Source organism: Thamnophis elegans, chromosome Z, assembly GCF_009769535.1.
Source record: "Thamnophis elegans isolate rThaEle1 chromosome Z, rThaEle1.pri, whole genome shotgun sequence".
Classification (NCBI taxonomy): domain Eukaryota; kingdom Metazoa; phylum Chordata; class Lepidosauria; order Squamata; family Colubridae; genus Thamnophis; species Thamnophis elegans.
Window position 1 is genome coordinate 100,133,115 of NC_045558.1, and position 14,450 is coordinate 100,147,564.

Sequence of the window (14,450 nt, forward strand, 5' to 3'; positions counted from 1 at the left end):
ATGTTAGAGAAATGTTAGATTTTCAAAATCAGGCCATTTTTAAAGACATTTTTGTTTTAGTAGAAGATGTAATTTCCCCCTTTATAAAGGTCCCAGATAAGTTTCATACTGGAACAAGTAGGCTTATATGCAACTGAATGACATGATATTGATTCTTCTTCTTGGATGAGCCGCCGGAAGTAAAGCATGTGCCCTCCCTAATACAATAGCCCCAGTAAATGTGGCCAATGGTAAGCATACCAAGAGCCACATATGGAAAGGACGTTGCTCAGTGCGGGCTGAGGAATTCTAGGAGTTGAAGTCCACTTACTAAGATTGAGAAACATTGGCTTAGACAATTGTAAAAAATTAAACATGGGTTTGGGCCCTGTAACTGCAGCTGATCTACAATAGTTGCAAAATTATTAACCAGAACTGGGTAATTTGTTAATATACCTGGGTTTTGTCTACTGCATTGACATTCAATCTATTTAGATTAAAGGTTTAGTCTAAATAGACATGCTTTCCCAAATATTACATTCTCTCTTCCGTACTTTATCCAACTTGCCTTCCTCCAGAAAATAGTTCGGTATGAGACCTTCAAGGGAAGATTCCACTTAGTGAGGAAACTCAGCCACACATCAGTCCCCTAGAGAAGTTCCTCAGCATCACTTCCTGGTCTTTTTAACATTGGCCAGACATTTTATTCATCTATGACATTTTTAAAGTCAATGTCCCTCAGTTACGTGCATTTGGTATTTTAATACTGTTTCTACAGAGACAGAAAGACTTATTTGTGCTGCAGATCTAGGCAGACTTATTTGGGAATAATTTTCATTGGACTCTTGAGTTGTAGCATACAATTTCAATCTCAAGATTCCAGATATGATTCTCAGCAGATAATAGAAAAGAATTCTCTCTGATAACTGAGAGGTATTGCCAGAGAAGGTAGATAGTATGACTGAGAGGAGAACAATCCGTAAATCCTTTCTGGATAAGACTGCCCTTTGGAAGGAAGGTCCTCAGGGACATCCAAGAGCAAGAAGCACTTTGCTCACACTTTCTAGACAACAAATTAATGTAGCTGACTGTAGCTTTATGCAGATATTCATCTGACCTACATAAATATCCAATTAACGCCAATGTTTCTTTTCCAACAATTTGATTTACTGATGGAAGTTGCTGTTCTTTATTTTACAGCTGGAAAAAAAATGGGTGCCTTTATTACATTAATACCCTACCTTTACTCCAAGGCAGTGGACATTATCCATTCCTTCCTTTTTATCATCTCAGCAACCTGTGAGATAAGTTAGATCGAATGTTGGTGACCAGCACAAGGTCACCATTGAATTTCACAGCCAAGCATGGATTGGTTCTTCAAATGGATGTCTCCAGGTTTGCTCAACAAAAAGCCTAAACAATGTTGATTACAACATCCAAGATTCATTATACTGTGTATCTGAATCTTCCTCAAACAAATTCTAGAAAGATAGTTGCTGATTCATCTACTTTATATATCTGGAGAGTCACACTAAGACATCTGAATTTGCTTTTCTACTTTGATTCCTCCTTTCCCTTCAAGGTCTACCTTAGAAGGGCTACCACTACACGTGGCACGACAAAACCGCGCTCGACTAAAGCGCGCCCGATTAAACCGCGTTGCTGACGTCATCAACAGGGCGACAACAGCAAGCGCGGAGAAAGAAGGGCGCTTTAAATAGCGCTTTGAAAGCAAGCCGATTCAAGTTAAGGTAAGGGTTAGGTTTAGGTTTAGCGTTAGGTTAAGGGTTAGGTTTAGGGTTAGGTTAAGGGTTAGGTTTAGGATTAGGTTTAGGGGGGTTAGGTTTAGGATTAGGTTTAGGGGGGTTAGGTTTAGGTTTAGGGGTTAATTTTAGGTTTAGCGTTTACAGCGTGCTTTTTTCTCCGTGCTGTTGTCGCGCTGTGAAGACACTAATGCAGGGGTGTCAAACTATTTCATTGATGGCTGCCTCATGCTTGTGTCTGATTTCAGAGGCTTGAGGGGCTGGCTGAGGGCCATGGCCATGGTGGGCATGTCTGTGATGGCCAAGTGCTAAGGCAGGATTCTCTGAGACTCGCCTCACTCTTATTATAACCTTCCTTCCTTCCTTCCCTCCCTTCCATCTGTTGTGGTCCATCAGCGGCCAGCGAAGCTGGCAGCAGATCAGTGAGGAGGTTAGGAAGGAGCATGGGTCAGTCCTGGAGGCTGGGGAAGTTTGGAGGCAGTGATCAGGTGCCTATGGAGCTAGACAGCAGTGAGGCAGAGGAACAGCTAGAGCCTGTTCCCAGTGTGCACATGTGCAGAGCTGCCAGAATAAAATAACAACTCAGAAATCAGGGTAGACTTGGGAGTAAAGTCACAGGTAGAAGGTGATTGGCTCCTCCCATAGGAGATAAAAGAGGAGCGAAAGGGGAATGGGCTTTTGCAGTAAACAATCCATTTGTTTGGTTGTTAGATTCGTTTCAGGAGTGTGAAGTCTGTGAATCTCAGAGACTCTGTTCCCCTGTCTTTCCTTGCACAGCACCTCATTTGGAAAATATTTACGTGGTAGCTCTCCAAGATAGAAAAGGTCTGTAGTCATAAATATTCTTTTGAAAGACTGTTTGCCAGGCCTTGCTGAATGTGAATGAGAGGAATTCACATTCGTGTAAAAAAATGGGGGGGTTGTTGGGATCAGGACTCTGCCTCGTGCTTTTTGGGGAAGCCTAGGTCAGAACACCTTCCTTTTCTTTTTCCTTACCTCTTCATTCTCCTTTCTTCTTCCTTTCCCTCTATTTTTCCGTCCTTGCTCTCCTCCCATCTTTCCTTCTTTTTCTTTGTATTCCCTCTGTCCCTTTCTCCTTTCCTGTCCCTTCTTGCATGTTCAAATGCAAAAGGGGAAGCATTTCCCCTTTCGTTTTGTTTTTAGTTGATTTTGATAGCCCTCTGCCAGCAAAAATGGAGTCCATGCCCCATTTTCGGCTGTGACAGCCACCTGCAGCCCTTTGCCAGCAAAAACGGAGCTCTGTTTTTGCTGGCAGAGGTACTGAGGGCTGGTCCTTTGCTGTTTCCAGGCTGGCCCCATGGGCCGGTTCTAAGGACCCTGCAGGCTGGATTTGGCCCCTGGCCCTTGAGTTTGACACCCCTGCACTAATGATTAAGTGTAATACATGGAGAACAATACTGACTTACATTGCATGGCGACTTTGCAGAGATTACAGAACTAATATATGTGAAACACTGAGAGAGAGTACTACTTAAAAATCCAAATAAACTTTACTGTTTTTTCAGCTGTTTAACTTTCAAGTCATATCATGGCTTTAAAGTTACCCATCAAAGCAAGACTTTCACAGTTTGAATTAATTTGTAACTTCCATGCTTAAGGAGCAGTTTGGGGCAACCTTTCCCATCCTGCTCCCCTCCAGATGTTTTGCACTATAAATCCTTAATCCCAAACCAAGCATCTTGAAGGCATGAGGTTGGAGAAGGCTGCCTTTAAGGGCACATAGCTTGTGTTCCTTCACCTTATGTAAAACCCTTTGTGAGGCTATTTTATCCCCAACCTGAGCATATGAGGGTTTTTTTTATTCTTTGCAGTATACGAACACTGAAGTAACAAATGGTCACTGTTCATTTTTGCAATGCACATGATAAAATGAAATGTGACAACAAAAGTTCTGCTCATTGTTTCAAACAGACGTGAGCCAGCTGTTTTTATGAAACGCTATACAGCTGGAATATCTACACAGATGAATGGTTTGGTCCTTTTATTAGGGAAATTAAGCATTTGCAGTAACTATTCTAATGAATTTGTTCAGGATTGTTTCCATCCGTAAGGGTCTAAAACAGTGTATTATGGATTTATAGAAGCTATAAATCCATGTGCAATGTGAAATCCCAAACTGAAATTGACTCTCATGCCAAAAATTGACTCATGCTGAAAGATGTTAAAATTTGTTCTAATGCCCAATTCAGGTTGCACTTTTTTTTAAACTGCTATGTGGAGGTGATAAGGTTTCCAGCCCAAGGGGTCCTTAGTGCTCTCTGAGCTTGGTTGTTTTCTTCCAGATGTGTTGTTATCCAAACTAGGTAACATCATCTGTGCTAGACTAACTGGGATGATGTTATTTTGTTTGGGTAATGAAATGTCAGCAAGAAAACAACCAAGCTCAGAGAGCACTAAGGACCCCACATTTCAACTCTGAGTTATAGATGTTCTCTTTTTTGTTTTGTAGTCTGATATATCTGAATTGGAAAAACTGATTCAGAGACAGATAAAGACTAGCAATTAATCTCATTAAATCCTCCCAAACTTTTAATATGTTTGGAGTAGCGTATTTTGTAGCAATTGTTTAATATGGTGGACATATGATTCCCACTTGGACCACATCTGGACTAATATTGAAGTGCATGATCCTGAACTATCATTGCACACAGATTTCTATGGCTCCTAACGGCTATTTCACATAATACACAGGAAAATTAAGGCTGGGCACAAGGATGCATTTAGCAGAAGGATGCTTCAGTAGATGTGTCTGTCAGGCTCTTGCATGTCACATTTTTAGGTTAAATATTTGAAACAACTCATACAGAAAATGTTAAGGAAAAACATTTTCTCTCCAAACGATTGATTTCTCTCCAAACGATTTGATCTAATGACCAAATTGTCTAAATAAGCTGTGTGCCTAAGCCCTGGTTTATTCAAGAAAAAGGAAGAGGAATTGAAGATTAATTTTAAGAACTAGGGGATCCCCACCAACTATTTATTTTCTTGAATTATGAAATTTCAGGCAAATTCTGCACAGCTGAGTTTACTTTTATTATATGAGCTTAATAACCCAATCTTGCTCTTAACATCTTCTGTTTTCTATAGCGATTTAGGCATAGCTCTGCCAACTTCAGGCCTTTTCTGACCCTTTGCAGGAAGTAAGATACAAAATGTAGATTACTGAATTGTGTGCCAGTACAATCTCCAATCAACTGTTATCAGAACAGCAGAATTATACTCATATTGAAACTAATTTTTTGTTTAAAAAAACGTACACGTTCTTTGGCTAAATGGACATTGATAGGAAGCAGACATTGGAGAGAAATGTGTTCTGCTTCCTTTTAAAAGTATGCTCAATTTACAACCACCAAAACACATTTCATATTTCCTACTTATAAGTTATAGGGCATCTTCATGAAGGAGGGAGGCCCTTAAAGTGCCTACAAAGCAATTGGGGAGGACAATGGGTGCCATCCCTGGGAAGATGTGCTACGCAAGGCAGAGCAAGGTGGATGGGAGATGGAGACATAAGTTGCAAGATTTCCAGTTACTTTGTGGAGAAGATTTTCCCAAGGAGCTGTGACCAGCAAGCAAATTGGTGTCCCTCCATTTCTTCAGGATACTTGCAAAACTAAAGTAGTTTACAACTCCAGCTTCCCAGAGGGGGAAAAAAAAACATCAGGGATCTTCTCACTTCTAGAAAAAAAAAAGGACAGGCCCTTCACTGCCTCCCCTCCCCTCAACCAGCATCGCCTCTGAGTGGAAAAGGAAAAAAAAAGGGGGGGGGAGGAAAAAAGCAGGGGGAATCTTATTTTAATCGCCAGAATCACAACAATTCAAACACAGCTGAATCCATATGTATTTTCTGTTCTATGAACGTATCGGTATAAATTTTAGGGTTTGATTTTTATTTGGCGAGAGATAGAAGGAATTTGCTTAGGGCAATTAAAACTGTTTGGAATTCTTAGCTTTCTTCAATGCCGTAAAGGTTTCCTCTGCTGATTTCCATGTTTTTTGGAAGTATTTAGAAACAATGGAAACACCAATTAGAGTGTTATTTACATAAATGATTAGAAATACATGCAAATGCTGGACACTATGATTCTCATTTTATACTTCTATTTGTTTGTTTGTATAATTCACAAAGTTGTCACTTACCAAGAATTGCTTCAATTAAGTAACACAATACTAAGCTTTAATATTTAAGATTGCATTTTTACTCACCATCATTTCGTTAGTTTCTAAATATTGTTACAGGAAGGCGATACCTCCATATTAAGAAAACTCAGGCTGCAAGTTTATGCATATTTACCTAGAGTATGCCCCAATGATTTCAGTATTATTTCTGAGACGACACAGACAGAATTGCACTAATAGGATCACAATTTTAAGTGAACTCAATAGAAAAGACAGAAGCAAGGATGTCTATGTCAGGCTTTATGTTAATATATTTTAATAGATTTTTAAATCTTGTTTGCAAAAGAGATTTAGACTATAACATACTCTGCATAATGCAAACTTTATTATTGCATTTTCTTTAAATATTGTTTGATGCTTGTAGCCCACTTTATACTCTTAGTCAAAGAGCAATTTTGAACCCTTTTCGAGATTTATCACTGAAACTTAACTTCTTCCCAAATCTCATGAAATTATTTTTAAAGACAAAAATAATCCTATGTGGATAATATTTGCTGAAGAAAAATGTCTACCTATGGAGAGAAGATATTGTAAACATTGTTACAGTAGGGGAGGAAGATACTCATAACTTTCAAAAATAGCAACAGAAAGGTCTAGAAACCTTTTAAAAGAAATCAGTGGTTGTGCTAAAATCTACATCAGTGGAATAGCAGTCATTCTTTAGAATAGAAATCTGAGGTATGAAAGAAAAGAAAAGAAAGAAAGGAGGAAGGAAGAAAAAGTGTACAAATTTATGATTAATATCTGCAAGATTTGTTCAGTACTACCACAACACTAATTTCATTCTAAAAAGGGGGACATGTTCTTCCAAATCATGAATAAAAATTTAGGATGCTCTAGTGAGAAATGTTGTTGTGCATCCTCGTTGTAATATACATGATGTTCAGCATTACTTAACTTGCATTAGTTTAGAGGTAAAAATGACAACATTAAGCTCAACTACCAGTTATGGTACAAAGGAAAACTCATTTTCTTCAGAGTATGTTTCAACACAAGTTGTTACTAAACACAAGAATAAAAATGATTGCAAAAGGAATAGATAGATGCACAGACAGAAGCATGACCAAAAATTCCAAAATCTTCATCTCCTTTCTCATTCAATGTATTGCCAGACATTAGTAGGTTAACATCCAGATGAACTCGGTAAAATGTGTTTAAAGCATGTTGAGCTCCATGTTATATTATGGCCTATCACTTCAATCTAAAACAAGGGCTAGAGAAACAGAGAACTGACACCCTCCAGAATACAGAGCAACTAGTGTGCAAGCTTGAACATCCCAATTTCCTACAGGGGCACAACCCATCTGCTCCAGCCATTTGTGACACAATACATGGTTCGTTCTTATGCAGGGTTCTTCACTCTTGATGTAGGAAATGCACCTTTAGAAATCCAATCCTGCACTGAAATTCCACTGTCTTGATAGGATGAATTAAATCTATCACCTATGCACTGGAACAAAGCATTGCTTGAGTATCCCTGCAGTTACAACATTCTAATGATTCTGAACACATTTGTTTAAAATAAATTCCTCTGAAATGAGCAAGTTCAGGATGATACAGGTCTATATGTTTTCACTGAAAAAATAAAACTTACATCAAGGTAAATATGACCAAGAATTCTTCTTCAATTAGGATTGTGCTATGATTCCTCTTCTCCTTTTAACTCCAACAACCTGTAGGCTCAACAGAGGCAAATGGGAATCATATGCCAAAAATGTATATTAATAGCCATTGATACACATATTGAACCAGATTTATAAGATATATAGGTATCAAAGCTGAGAACATTTATAAACAATGGGAAGTCCCTAAAAATGAAGAACTGGGAAGAGATTTTGGAGAATATTTATGAAAGCCAAAACTTCCAATTTCAAGGCATCCTTGGTATAGATGATTAAAAGACATACTTTACACAATGGCAAATGCTTTTGTTGCCAATTGGTTTTACAGAAGCATACTTTGTACTTATCAAACACAGGAAATCACTTAAGATGTATAGGGCAACTATAAGAAAGAAAATGTTATGAAAAATTCTGTAAAGAAATCAACTTAAGCAAAAGGTAACGTGAACGTGTGCAAAATATTTGACGTGAGCCATGAATGAGGCAGTCCCTATGTATGTATGGAATCTGATATGTACCTGGAGATGTGCATTTAATTTTCTTCTGTTTTAAGAAGGTTTAAGGTATGAAAGCACATTCAATGCAGTAGCAGAAATCAATGGTTTTTTTAAATTCAGGATCAAATAATTTATTTTCATACAGGCTTTTTCATTTTTAAGTCTTGTATACATCCTGCTCTGGGCTTTGGCTACAGATCTGAAAATCAATCCTTTTTAAAAAAATAAAACAAAGCTCACATTCTCTGTGTTTTTGCAGATCTTCCATTCATTTCATGTCATGTAGGACAGGCATAGCTCAGCTTCCTCCTCTATTGTGTTAAATATGTTTTTAATATAATATAATCCTATGAATATTTATCCAAGAGTTTATCCAATTGTATTTAAGGCAGCTTACTTATAGGCTATTGTATGCAAGATTGCAATTTAAGTTATAAACCGATGAAAACTGCAATAATCTTCTTAGGGAAATAATAATAATAATAATAATGATGATGATGATGATGGCAGCACCAATAATTGTGGTGAAAAACAAAATTATTCTGAGAGTTTGATATCTATACATCTTACCAGAGAATTTCCCCAGATACTTAAGAGCCTATTAAAGAGAAGCTGTAATTGTTGAAGATCGATTTTTAAAATTTGGCTAATTGTTGCTTGTACCACAAGCTTTTTTTTGGTAGAAAAACATGAATACATGTCATTCTTGAGCAGAAAGATTTAGGGGCTAATTCTAAAATTAATAAAAAATATTGGAGCAAATTCTAAAATTAATAAAAATTTCAACACCCGTATTACAAAAATCATTCTCCCTCCAAAAAAGATATTATTTTAAAAATTAGACCTTTAGCTTTATGTAAACATACCTATAGATTGTGTAGAGAGAAAATGCTTCAGTTCATTGAAAAATGAAAAGATCAATAAATATATTCTATACAAATCGGTAACGCTGCAGTTTTCTTCCAGATATGAATTCAAAAATAAGATAAGTATTAAGTTTCAGGAATACAAGCCAATGCATATTATGGAATCACACCTGTTCAGATAACATATATAAAAATATTCCCATTCATTTTCTCTGAACATGCACTAGGATGGAGTATATGAAACTCCTTTCCAGCTTGGAGGAGGGTGTCAGATTGACTTTTAAAGGAAACGGGTTTATATGTATGTATGTGTATATATATATATATATATATATGAGGGTTTAACACAGGGGTGTGTGTTAAATGTTGGGGGTTTTGTGACATCACCAGGTTAAAGTACCCAATCAGCTTGCACTCTGGAGAAAATTATTTAGTGGGGTGTTTCCTATAATATACTGTACTCAAGTCTGTTAAAGAAAGAAGCAGGAAAAAAGGTGGCCATGCCATGGATTTTGTTTGGGGTCTGGGGGGGGGACTGAAAGCACTGCCTTTTGCTGTGCAGGAATGATTCTTTGCTCAAAGGCTTGCCTGCTTGTTTTTAAAGATTGGACTGATTAAGCGATGATTTCTTCGGTGCCCCTCCCGGGGAAATTTGATTCCAAGAAGAAAAGATATGAGGAGGAGGAGGAGGAAAAATAACCGGAGAGAAGACATTTTTCTCCTTTGGACTTCTCTGGGGATGTTTAGAGAGTGGAGAATAAAGCGCTGGGGAAAGAAAAGGCAGCCCTGGATCCTCAAGAGATGCATTTGAAATGAAAATTTCTCGCTCAACGATGAGCGCTTGATTTGGGGGAGGGGGGATAGATGGGAAATGGGAAGAGGTTGGAAGAAGAGCCGCTTCTACTAGCTCCCCACTGGCGGCTTCCCTTTTATTATTGTTTTTATTTTAAACATGTTTCTGACCTGCGGGATGGCTCCAGCCGCGGCTTCCGCCGCCACTTCCATGGATTACAATGGAGATTTCCAAGCGGGTTATCAGGAAATCGACGGCATCAGTTTGGGTTACCTGCAGATTAACGGCACGAGGATGTTTGCTCTGACCCAGGTCTTCAGCGACCTTTTTAAGGACATTCCTCGGGCCGCCGTGAGCAAAAAAATGGAAAGCCTCCAGATCCAGAGTCGCCGGTGCGACTTGAAGGAGCTGCGCACTCTCAAAGCCATCCAGTCGGTGCCAATGCGCGCCGTCAAGTGTTCGCTCATTTCCAAGGCAGACCTGGAGGCCCTCTGCACCTCCTGCAAGGCCTTAACTCCCAGGAGGAGGAAGAGGAAGAGGAAAGTCAAGAGGAGGGAAGCCGAGGTTCTGTTCGAGCGGCCCCGGTTACTCCCGGTGTATGACGAACCCGACCACCACGCCTTTCGTGCCACTTTGGGTGCCGGCTGCGCCAAGCGCGAAGCGCTCTTCGGAGCTCCATTTGCTAGGAGCTACGAGAAACCTGCGCCGCCTTCCAAAAGCTTCAGCCGGAACGGTAGAGCGCACCTCCTGGCCGGCGTCCTCAACGCTTACCCCGGGGACTTGCAATTCCTGCACTCGGCAGTCAGGGCGCACGGAACCGGTCAACCGCCTCGCGAGCCGGAGATCGGGCGCCCTAAGCGCTCCACTTGCGGCTGCCTGGCCAAGAAAGGTCGCTCAGCCTCTACCGCAGGCTCCAAGAGGCAAGGTACGTCGGCTGGCTATTCCAGTGATTCGGATTCCAGCGGCGCGTCAAGCCCGGCAACTTCCAGCGATTCTTCGGAAGATGAGGAGGAGGAGGAGGAAGACGACGATGAAGAGGAGGAGGAGGAGGAGGACGAATCTTCCTGCAGTAGCGAAGACGGCAGCTCCTCCGGGTCAGAAAGTAGTTCTCTATGCAGTGGCGACTCAGTGCAAAGCACGCGGTACAGACAGGCCGCCCTTCCCCGCATCCCTCCCCAAAATGCATCTTCTCAAGTCTTTCCCAGCGTGCCCAAAGCACTGCGCCCTGACCCGAACTTGATCTTTTGGGCCAGGACGTTGCGCGCGTCCACTTTAGAAAGTTTCAAGCCGATTGCTACCACTACGCCCAAGGAGCTTCAGCAGGACAGATCGGAGGCCCGGCATTCTCGTCCGGTCGGCCCTAGCGAAAGACCGCAGCCAAAGAACGTAGGCGTCAGGGAGGCGTCGGAGTTGGGTGTCCAGGAGGGCGAAGAGGCCGACTTCCTGAGCATTCCCGATGGTGTCCGAGCCGATGAGCAGGATAAAACCGAGGAAGCCGCGCTTCAGCAGATCTCCGAGGAAGGGTCAGGCAGAGGGGCCCATTTCGACCGGCTTATCAGGCAATCGAAACTGTGGTGCTACGCCAAAGGGTTCAACGTGGATGGGAAAGGGTTTCGCAGAGCCGAGCAGGCCAAAGGGTGTTCTCCCACTTCCAAAGCTGGCCTCCTTAGCCTGGCCAACAGACCGCTGAAAGGGAGCAGCGACTCGGAAAGGAGTGCCAGGAGAAGTCGAGTTGACCAGGCCAAAGGGAGGCCCCCCAAGATCCCGAGGAAGAAGACCCCAAAGGGGGGCACCCCGCCTTGCAAGCGCTTGCTCAGTACCAGTCCAGGGCCTGTAAGGAATTCATTTACTTTGATGGGCACTTTTCCATGTACCCCCGCATTAGTCGTGGGTTCCGATGGGGATCTGTGTCCTGCTTCCTCCCTATGCGTCAAAGACTCTTGCACCCTTGCCAAAACGCACCCACTTTGGACCTGGCAGCTGGGGGGCAATGCCATCCCCATGCCTCCCAGCCTGAAATTCGGGGGATATGGTTTTGAAAAAGTCTAGATGGAAGATTTTAAATTAGTTTATGTGCAACAATTTGTCTTTTGTGGAGGGAAGAGTGTGGATGGGAAAGGAAAAATAGTATATATTCTGTAAAGAAAAGGAAACTGATCTTGCAATCTCAAGTACATAAACTTGGAAATAACCTTTTTGGTTTCAGTGGCCTTTAATTCCAAGTCATGTGATAATAGCAATTGATGATGTTTAAACTCATTTGCCCCAAAGTAAGACTAGCTGAAATAGATAAAAACGTTTTTTAAATATAAAAAGTGCAATCAAATATATAATTATTCAGAAGGAATTTTGGGATTTAATTATGTATAAGTGGCTGTAAGTTTGAAGCCTAAAAGTTTTCAAAAGAAGAATGGACTTTTGATTCCCAAATAGCTCAAGTTTTTTTAAAAAACAATCCTGAAAATCTCCATCTCTTGCCATTTCTGACATTCCTTTATTTATGCCATTGGCTTTGTTTTAAAGAGCCCATCCAAACAGTAATTCTTAATAAAATTGCACACCTTTGAAACTATAAAAATTAAATCTTACTTGGCAATGATTATAGGGAGCCAAAATAAATGATTAAAAAGAAATGTTGACAGTAAGAGAAAGTAACTTGAAAATAAAGTTGAGTATAAATATCTAATTTCTATGCTTTAGTTGGGGATACAGTGTTTTTGTTCATGTTGCACATTTATATTATAGGAGTTGCAATAACAATAATTAAAAAAAAGATTCAGGCTTTTTGGAGAAAATCTGGTCTCCTTTCCTTTTAACATGCAGTGGTTTGTTCCAGGCTGCGAAATTGGGAAAAGCTGTGGGAGTGTGTTGTAGGGAATGAGAAAGTTTCTGGACAAGGCTCCCCTCCCCTCTCCAACTGAAAGACCCTTCTCTTCTCCCCCTCCCCCATTAGCAAAGTTAAAAGTATGCTCTCTTCCCAGCCCCCAACTTTCTTCCTTAATTTGGAAGAGAAATGGAATGGCCTTTCAACTGCAGCACATTAAACTCATCAAAGGATCACTCCCCTCCCCATTCCATTCACTTCCTGATTAAAACTTAAGCAAAGCCAATCTGACTACTTTATCCCCAATACCAGAACTTTGAGAAGAAGAAAGAAAAGTCTTCTTTTCTTCTTCTCTTTCAATAAAGAAAAATTATTTTAAACAAAAGTAGAAGCAAAAACTCCTTATCTTTCCTGCATGAAGGGGAAAAAAGTTGTTTACATTTTTGCATCTTTTCAAGCAATTTTTTTTGGTTAATAGATCCCTGACATTAGTAGCCCAAAGTAATATTCTGTTTATTTAAACATTTGCTGGAAAGAATAAATTGGATCCAGGGGTAAATTTGAATGAAACACAGATGGACAATTTGATCTCCAAAGTGAAATGTAGAAAAGAGGAATTCTTTTGTCTTTGCCAGAGAAAATAAGTGACCCCTTTCTCTCATGCAAATAGTTCTTTATTGTTTCATGTGTAATATACCCTTTGTCTTCCAAGATTTCTCTGTGTCACCAAACTCAAATTTAAATTGAAATCTCCATCTCTGAGAGTAGAAAACCTCTATGACTGTAAGGTATATATACATATATATCTTCAGTTTCAAAATCTTATCTCAGGGAAGAAAGAGTACAATTGCCCCCAAATAGATCTGGCCTTGCTACACAATCCATAAATACCACAAGCAAAAAAAAAAAAGTTTAAAAGTGCAAAACAAATTTAATCAGGAGGTAAGTCCTTCTGGAATTACTGGACCTTAAACCCCTAAGTCTACATGATTTTATCTATAAGTAAGCTATGCATCAACTGACTTTATTCTCAACTGTGCAGTCAAACAGTTACATATTTTGGAAATATATACCAATATTTGTCTACATCTATTATTAAAATATGCTTTCCCGAAGAAGGGGACAAAATCTTATTGGGGATGGCTGGCTGAAATGAATTGATTGAAATGCCAGATTTTATCTAGAAAGAAATTCCAGCACTTTGAATTTTACAAATTGATTTCTAAGTGCAACAATGAAACAAACCAAATATGGAATGTATAGAAAATGTGTATGATTTTTTTAAAAAAAGACTCATCATAATAACAAAAATCCCACACTGCAATTTCTGCTATTCCCTATTTTGGTTAATTACACGGTATTTAAATTTTGCAGATAAATTATACTTTTTTAAAAAAAAGGTTGTGGTTATACTGAATTCTCTTTTACATGGGAGTAAGAAGGATTGATCTCAACAGAATCTTATTTCTAAATAAACCTTCTTAGGATTATTGGGTTAGTTTTGTTCACCTTATAAGCCTGCATTTTTGTTAAGTGGGAGATGTTTTATTGTCAAAATTGTTCTCAGTGAAGAAAGGGAGATATTCTGGGTTTTTCTCTCTCCAAAAATCTGGGCAATGCAGTGTGCCCTTATGTAGTTCCCATTCATTGTGTTTATGCAGAAGAGCTGTCCATTGAATTGTGTGAGTCCCAAATATTTGAAAGCAACAAAGAAAGAATGAGAAAACCTGGTTGTTCCTGGGGGCATTACATAACTTAAGGCTTTGTGTGAAAGAGCTGAATTAAGAATTTCCTGGCTGGCAGCTCTCTCCCACCCTCCCTCCTACCCTCTCTTTCTCCCCCCTCTCTTCCCCCAGTTTTGAGCGTTTTATTTGGTATGAATTAGTTTTCCTAAAATATACCAAGA

The 14,450-nt window shown here is 39.8% G+C and overlaps 1 protein-coding gene across 1 annotated transcript; it reads left to right on the top strand.

Annotated features, from left to right (window-relative positions):
- Positions 1-9,800: 9,800 nt before the first annotated feature.
- Positions 9,801-12,459, top strand: EPOP (elongin BC and polycomb repressive complex 2 associated protein). The gene has a single exon (XM_032237756.1). The coding sequence runs from the start codon at positions 9,880-9,882 to the stop codon at positions 11,767-11,769; it is 1,890 nt and encodes a 629-aa protein (XP_032093647.1). The 5' UTR covers positions 9,801-9,879; the 3' UTR covers positions 11,770-12,459.
- Positions 12,460-14,450: the final 1,991 nt, after the last annotated feature.

Bases quoted from the DNA above. Each gene is read 5' to 3' on its own strand.
- EPOP (XM_032237756.1), top strand. From the start codon at position 9,880: ATGTTTCTGACCTGCGGGATGGCTCCAGCCGCGGCTTCCGCCGCCACT.